Below are 7938 nucleotides of genomic sequence, written 5' to 3'. Positions count from 1 at the left end.
TGTTTTATGTCAGATTGAGCAAATTGAGCTCAAAACCTATGAAATACTATTGTGAATAACACAGGTTCAATGTACACTTATGATAAAATTGTTGCTACATGTACACTGAGGGTAAAGAGTACGGACAAGCTGAACTTTGTAGTGCACATTTCGTTAATATTATCACACTAAAAACGTAACCGTTCAAAAAGCAGATAAATAGAGATGAAAGTAAAAAACGGATCAAAAACTATTTTAGGAAGATATTGTATCTAAGAATATGCCAAGTTCATGTGCGGCAAATATGGCTCACCCTTAAAAATTTTTTAAATAAAAACACAATTTTAAGTCGAATTCATTTATTTTCTTAAACACTCTAACAAAACATTTTTAATTCAGCTTTTACAAGTTTTAACTAAAGAAAGAAACATAACAAAAATTTAAAACAAAAACTTAGAAGAACTTTATAAATCATATTAAAAAAAATTGTGGCCCAACAAATTTAACTCAAAATTTAATATTAAAACACTTTAGAAAACTGACCAAAAAATTACAACCAATTAAATTACAATTAAAAAAAAAAAACAAAGCGCCCCGTATATCTTTCACAACCGCCGTGCCAAATTAAGCACGAAAGATTGAGTCTAAACCGGTTTGAACGTGTTCGTAATGCAACATTTTTGTTCGCTCTGGCTTACGGTTTGGTTAATACCGTTACCCAATTATGACTCTAGACCAAAATCCGCACCAAACAGTGATTCGTTTTGGGTGCATCGACTTTTCAATGTATGCGTGCGCGTTTCTTGTTCCCCAAATGTGACAATTTCGCTAAAAAGATTATTTTTTGTCAAAAGCGGCAACTTCTCTAAGTCGATCGCAGGCTTACTTAGCAAAGCGAAAACGCATTAAATGCTCAGTTGGCTTCAACTCTCGAACCAACTTTATGCAAAATTTATCTTAATGATGTCTCCGAAATATTTAATTGTTGTAATTTTTTCAGCCTCCTTTACAAACCATTAAATTATATTTTTAAGCTAAGCCTCGACTTTATGTTGGTGCATGCTCCTAACCAACTTATCTCCATCTGCTTTAAAGATCTCTGCATTCAAGCCAACCGCTCCAGCGGCTTTGTTAGACTTCAGCTTAGATATGACAATCTTTACTTCGTCTAATTCGGGAGGACGGGATTGTTGGCTTTCGTCGTCTATGTTAGAGGGATCATCCTGCCTGACAGCGGAATTCGATCCATCATCCGCCGTTATACAGTCTGCAGAAGTGGTCCTTACATATCCTCAGCATTGACTGCGGTTCCACTATGATGTTTCAACTATCGTCTTTGCACCCTTCGGATCTAGGTTTATGTACCTGTAAATTTCGTTTCACCTGCTCATAAAACTTTCGAACTTCATTCCTGCTTTTAAACCTCTCAACATCTTCGACTGCACGCTTCTTATGCCCTCTCTTTTTCCTTCTGAGAAGTCGGTGTTCCTATCGCCTCTTCTGCTCATAGAGCTCATGAGCAGCTTTCGTCCTTTTATGCAGCGCCCGCCGCTTTGCATGTCTGTTGTTTGGCTGCATTTGCCTGCCGACATTTCTCATCAAACCAGGGGTTTCTTGTTGGTGGCTGTTTGAAACCCATCACATCAGGGGCGGCTTCTCTGATTGCATCTTGGCAATGTTGCCACTGGTTATCGATACATTGTGTTGGCGGCAGAGAACTTCGAGAGAGGTTTCAGATCATATTTTCGACTGAATAAGGAAGCGTTTGTTTTCGTATTAAACAAGTTGGAAAGCTAATTTAAAAATGAAAGCACCTTCTTACTCCTTGCTATACTAAAATTAATTTCTGCCCTTATATTTTTTGCCAGTGGGAGTTATCAGAGCAGTGTAAAAAAGGATTTAGACATATGACAGTCACAATCCACGGATTCCTTAGTATTAAAAGAAGTTGTGTGTGCAATTGAAGACAAAACCTGGATCAGTCTCAACATGTCATCCGATGAGAAACAAAATTCAAAAAAACTACTTTTCTTAACGGCCAGGTTACCAGGAGTAATACGATGTGTTGACGGAACCCATATAGGAATCATTGCTCCAATTGAGTTACGTCTTAGCAGAAAAGGATATAACAGTTTAAACGCAATGATAGTAAGTTTTTTCCTTGAGAGTAGCTTTTGGTTTTTAGTGCAAGTTTTTAGAGTGTGTGACCATAAAATGTGTATTCGTTATTTTGACTCAAGATATCCTGGATCAACCCATGATTCCTTTGTATGGAACTGCAATAATCTTAAGTCATCTCTTGAAACGTGGTACCAAAGAGGAGAACGTTCAATGTTTCTTGTAAGTATTTAAATTTTTATTCCGTCGTTCAGTAATTTTTCTTTTCCATCGCGAGCAGGTGGCCTAAGTGAGTTGAGGGTTGTAGCAAATTGGTCCCAATATTCCAAACAAAACTCTCTAACACCTCTCGCTACATTCGGGTTCGATTCTATCAGTTCGACTAACTTTACGTACTGATTTCTATTAGTTCTCTTGCAGCTGATTCATGTTATGTTTAAAAAAAAAATGAAATATACATATGAACTTACATTGTTTTATTTTCCGACATTTCTTTTACATAAGCTTCGACCTTTTCTCACACAATACCATTGATTCGTTAATGGTAATATGGGTATTTCAGTCTCAAGAAGTCTTTATAAAGTGTTATTTTTTTAATTTTTAAAGGTGATATCATGTTATATAGTGATTTTGAAATCGCATTCGAAATAAAGCCATTTAACCCTTTGGCAAAAGCATAAATTAATTGACACTTACCAAACTTTGTCGATCAGTGTAATGATTTTAATTTGTTTTCTAATGTATTAACACAAAGATATTAAATAGCTCCTTGCAATCTGTATTGAAGTGCAAATAAATGTTCACCGTTTGAAATGAGGTATCCTTTGAAGACATCATAACACGAAGTCGCAGTTCGTAGAGTGTTGGTAGATTAAAGCGATCTTTTATTACTCTAATTTGTCTACAGAACAGTTATTTATAAAGGTTGTAAGTCTAATTACTCAGCACATAATTGTACAGAGTAGAGACACTGCACCTTGAGCGACTACGATTATATAAGGTGATAACAACACTAGATAATAATATAAGATAAAACGATACTGGAGAAAGAAAGAACACATAACAACAGCTAGCTTAACGTTTCGAGATGGTCACCCATCTTTCTAACAACCTCGCGAACTGGTCCTTGACTTCGGTGGTCAATAAGATCAGATGCTTTATCAGGGACATTGCCGTTGCAGGTCTTTTAAATTATGTATATGATAGTTAGTTAGTACGATGCAGTAATTGCTTAAGAGCGAGTCTCCATTATCTTCAATATTTGTAGGTATTTTATACATAACACAATCAATCAATCTTTGTCCAGCATCTTATTAAATCTCTCTTTAAGAGAATACAAACAAAGTAATTAAAAACTTAAAGATATTAAAAGTCGTAAGTATGCGGCGTATGGAACTCTTTGTACTATGTCATTTATTTTCATTATTCTTTCGTGGGCTTCCATTTATTTGGTGTTAATGTTTCAACAGAAAACGCATGAACTGCCCCACTATCAATTTTCGGTTTCACCAAATCCGTGACCAAGCGGTGGCACTAAGAAAATGTTGATTTACTTTTAGTTACATGTTACAAAGAAGAAATTGTTGCTGCAAGAACTTACTTTAACTAAAGGAAGATTATTAAATTTCTCCGATACAATAAGTACTCTAAAATGCGATTCCGCACCATTTGAATTATCTATAACCTCAAGATGCAATGGTGCTAAGTTTTTTGTTAAGATATCTGTGATTTCTGTTCCAATGGGTCCCCGTTTTAAAGCAAACGATCTTTGTGTGAACACTAAAAGTACAAAATATATTATATGATTTATTTTTAATAAACTTTCACTTACCATTTGCAATTTTTAAAAAACTTTTCCTAAACATTATAAGACTTGAATTTGTTCGTTATTGGAGGCTGGAAGAATTTTTGTGTTGTTATGAAATATAAAATAACCAAATCAAATGGCAGAATCAAAAAAACTCTATCAGCTGTTTTCTGATTTGACAGTTGGCAGATGAAATTCAGTATATAAATTTAGCAACTTGAATTCGGGTACACCTATTCACAATGGTGTTTTTTTGATGAAAGCAAAATTATTGCCCATATTTAAATATACATGTATTGTTATAGGTTGAAACTCAAGGCTATATTTAACATAAAGTTAGTTTCTTTCCTGTTTTTTTAAAGGAAAAAGATACTATGCTATAACAGTAAAAACTAAAATTATTGGTAAGTTCAACTATATTGTACAGATATTAAAGGTAGGCCAAGTACAAGTTTGCTTTTAAAAATGTAATACAAAGAGAAGACTCTGCTGCTGTATACACAGATTCTGTAACAAAACAAACCAAATTTCAATGACAATACAGTTTTCAACTGTCAAAGCGTGACAAAATGGAAAATAGGTCTATTCTGGCGTTGAGCTGCAGCTATCCAAAGCGAAGATTGAGATAACATTTCAGATGATCCCAGATGAAGTTGGCATCAGTTTAGCTATTAGGCATTAACAAATAGATGATACTACCACAAAACTGGGGAGTCATTCCGTAATTTACGAAACGATAATCGTCAAAACGATTATCATTAACGATATCGTCAATAATTTGCTTCACGTAACTTTATCACTATCGTCTCGTTCAATCGTTTTCAGTATAAGTTCGTTAAGTATATTCAAAATGTCAAAATGAACTCAACGAAAGATAATGCTTGTTCAATAAATTGAAAATGTTATTAAACTTGGTTTTGCTCTATGGGAAATTTTGAAAATTTGCAAAAAATGTATTGTTAATAAACATGCCAACTATTTTGTGATGCTTATTGTTATTGTCACTTTTTGTGTTTTTATTTGTTGCCGCCGAAGATAAAACTATAATATCAAAATGTTTGTCCAATGTCTCATATTTTTGTAAATCAACTGCAGTAATAAACCCAATTTTGTCCAAGGGAAGGAAGTGAAGACTCTATTTTATCCACATAACTTAGTTTCAAAAATATTTTTTGTTTCCAAAACTAATTTCGTTTGTTTTAATTAGTGCTTTGTGCAAGAGCGATAGTAAAATCGTTGTTTGTCGATTATACCAATGTTCCTCCGCCCCCAAAGTTTCAATAGTTATAGCAAATTTTAATATTGAAGGTATTATTATGTATGTTGAACGACAACCGTCTGGCAAATTTATTGTTTATATTATCATTATAAAGTCCTCTTTTGCAATTTCAAAACTACAATGGTTTTATTTATTTAACAACAATTAAGAGAGATTACTAATGTTTTGTATATACAAAAATGCTTACATGTGGGTTAGAATAGATAGAAGGTCCCATTCATCTCTTTATTTTCTTTGTAACCGAATTCATTGTATTTTTTCGAGTTTTTATTTTCATTTTTTACTTTAATTTGCTTAGTTGTCAACGGAAATTAATAGCAGACGATACCTACTTAGCTATCGTGCAAACGCTATCGTTTTGACGATTATCGTCTTACGTGAAGTGAACCTATCGTCGAAACGATATCGTCGAAACGATATCGTCGAACGATTATCGTTTTACGGAATGACCCCCCTGGTCAATTGATTAAAATTATAAAATTAAATTGATTGATTATTGCAAATCATTTAGTAGACTGGTCGACAGGGTTTCATTTCGGGCAGCCAAGTTGGACTTTTATGATGAATTAATACTTTGGTGAATTAAAATCAAACTCTTAAATAACTTGTATCACGTAAAGTTTTTGAGATACTTCTTTTTAGAATTCTTAAAAATCATATTTATAACACTATTATTACACCATAGCTTTCTTAAGGGCTTTGCACATGAGAGCGAACAAACGTGATTTATACATTTCAAAAAGTCAATTTCAAACAAAACTAAATTATAAGAAACCAATTGGGACTTATGTTAGGGTAATAAAATTTGAATTTTGTTCTCTAAAACAAGACAATTTTGTAAAAACAATTTCGTAGTAACGAATTGCAGTGTGGTTGCTACGAACTGTGGTTGCTTCCACACTGCAACGAATAAATTGTTTGCGCTCAACTTAACCTCAAAATTATACCACTCTTGTTTTGTGTGGAAAAGGGTAATTATAAATTGACAATTCGTCGCTGTCTGCGAATAGAAATAAAGCTCATGTGAAAGAAAAGTCAAAATATACGAACATCCACAGTTCGTAGTTCGTGGATCATGTGCAAGATGCTTTAGAGTGCGTTTATAGTCTTAGCTTCGCATTTGAAACAAATTTGAGTAGAAGAAGTTCACAAAAACAAGTAAACGTCTAAACATGACTTTAATCTCAGCACTGATCAGCGATCGAAAATTAGCTCTCATCCATTCTCTTTTCTTTCAAAACTTTCTAGTTCTGATAGCAATTATTATCAAAACGTAAAAAACATTTGCATATAGTAATCTGTCAACTTAATTTCTATATTGTACTGGGACACTGCCATTGCTTTGATCGACCGTCCCAAAAACGAGCAATCATGGACAGGACTGAGATTTTGCTTAACTTTTTAGAGGACACGCTGCATTTTTGTATGAACATTTTTGTCCTGAAAAAGATTGGATTCTGTTAAATGTCCAAACAAAACGAAAAAACACAAAAACTTACTTAAATATCAAATAAATATTTCCCTTTACAACAAAAAAACGTTTTGGAAGTGTCATAATTCATTTCATAAAGAATGAAAATACAAAACAACGCAAAACTAAATGTCAAAAGTTTTCAATTAGAAGGTAGTTTTGAAAATAATAAACTATCTTACCTGCTCTGGAGGTAAGCCGTCCGGAAATAAGTCGGCGGTGGTAAACTGGCAGAGGCAAATCGGGCGGCGGAGGTGAACTGTCCTGCTTCGTTACACACATAAATGTATGTCAATGTGAGCTTTGATGTGCTCGTCAACACATTGGCACACTTGGTACAGATTGACGTCAGCGAGTCAACGCGTTGACCATTTAGGTACATTGACCAGCTAATAGTGGCTTTAGGTTTTTTAAGATATTAATATTTATGAAGTAGACTTTTTTAACAAGTTTTGTGATAGTTTGAATCTAGAATTCATATCTTCAAAAATCAATTTGAATATATTTATAGAATTTCAAACAAGTTTCAAATAAATTGCATAAGTTGTTAAGATCTTAAAGAAATGATTAAAAAATCAATTTTTTTTTAACGAAATGCAAAAACGTTTTGAAAGTAATTTTGGTTTGTAACAAATCTGTCCAAAAAGCATATTTTCACACATTATAGAAATAGTTTTAGAATTTAAGTAGATAGTGGTTAAAATAGAATTTCAATTTTCATCTATAAAACGGGTTTTTTAACACAATGAAAGCTTAAATAAAAAATGAAGAATCATGAATAATGTAAGATTCAAAAAATAAGGGACTTCATTTATATCCAACTGCATTCTTTGCTTGTACATTTTGACCAAGGAAACTAGTTAGTTTTTCAAGTGTCAAACATTTCAAACTTGAAAGTTTACTTCTCTAACTGCTACATTGAGATCAATTTAAAAACCACCAAAAACAATATATTCTACAACAAACTTTTATTACTTATAACGTTTCCAATTTGACAAGAAAGCTCTTTACAGAAAACATTAAATGAAATTGTGCAAAAAATAAATAAATTACAAAGTAACAAAGTTCTGTTTTCAGTTCAGTAAAATGTACTTGACTTGACAGTTAAGGGAGATTTTTCTTGATTAACTTTCCATTCAACTTTCCAATGAAGTTGCCTTAATTGGAAGGTAGTTTTTTTGGCAGCTGATAATTTGATACTAGAAACATGCCTTAATTTCAGGTCCTTTATGTCGTCTAAACCTGCCCAATATTTCTGAAAACTAACTAAGATACTAAAATTAC

The 7938-nt window shown here is 33.0% G+C and overlaps 1 protein-coding gene across 1 annotated transcript; it reads right to left on the bottom strand.

The window, feature by feature from the left end:
* Positions 1 to 3388: 3388 nt before the first annotated feature.
* LOC129940083 (bolA-like protein DDB_G0274169) lies at positions 3389 to 4089 on the bottom strand. Its single transcript, XM_056048326.1, has 3 exons — positions 3929 to 4089; positions 3698 to 3876; positions 3389 to 3630 (listed from the first exon to the last, which is right to left on the bottom strand). The coding sequence occupies exons 1-3, from the start codon at positions 3960 to 3962 to the stop codon at positions 3520 to 3522; spliced, it is 324 nt and encodes a 107-aa protein (XP_055904301.1). The 5' UTR covers positions 3963 to 4089; the 3' UTR covers positions 3389 to 3519.
* Positions 4090 to 7938: the final 3849 nt, after the last annotated feature.

This window comes from Eupeodes corollae, chromosome 1 (assembly GCF_945859685.1).
Source record: "Eupeodes corollae chromosome 1, idEupCoro1.1, whole genome shotgun sequence".
In the NCBI taxonomy this organism is placed as follows: domain Eukaryota; kingdom Metazoa; phylum Arthropoda; class Insecta; order Diptera; family Syrphidae; genus Eupeodes; species Eupeodes corollae.
The sequence above is the reverse complement of the archived record's forward strand: the minus strand, read 5'-3'. Positions and strand labels throughout refer to the sequence as shown.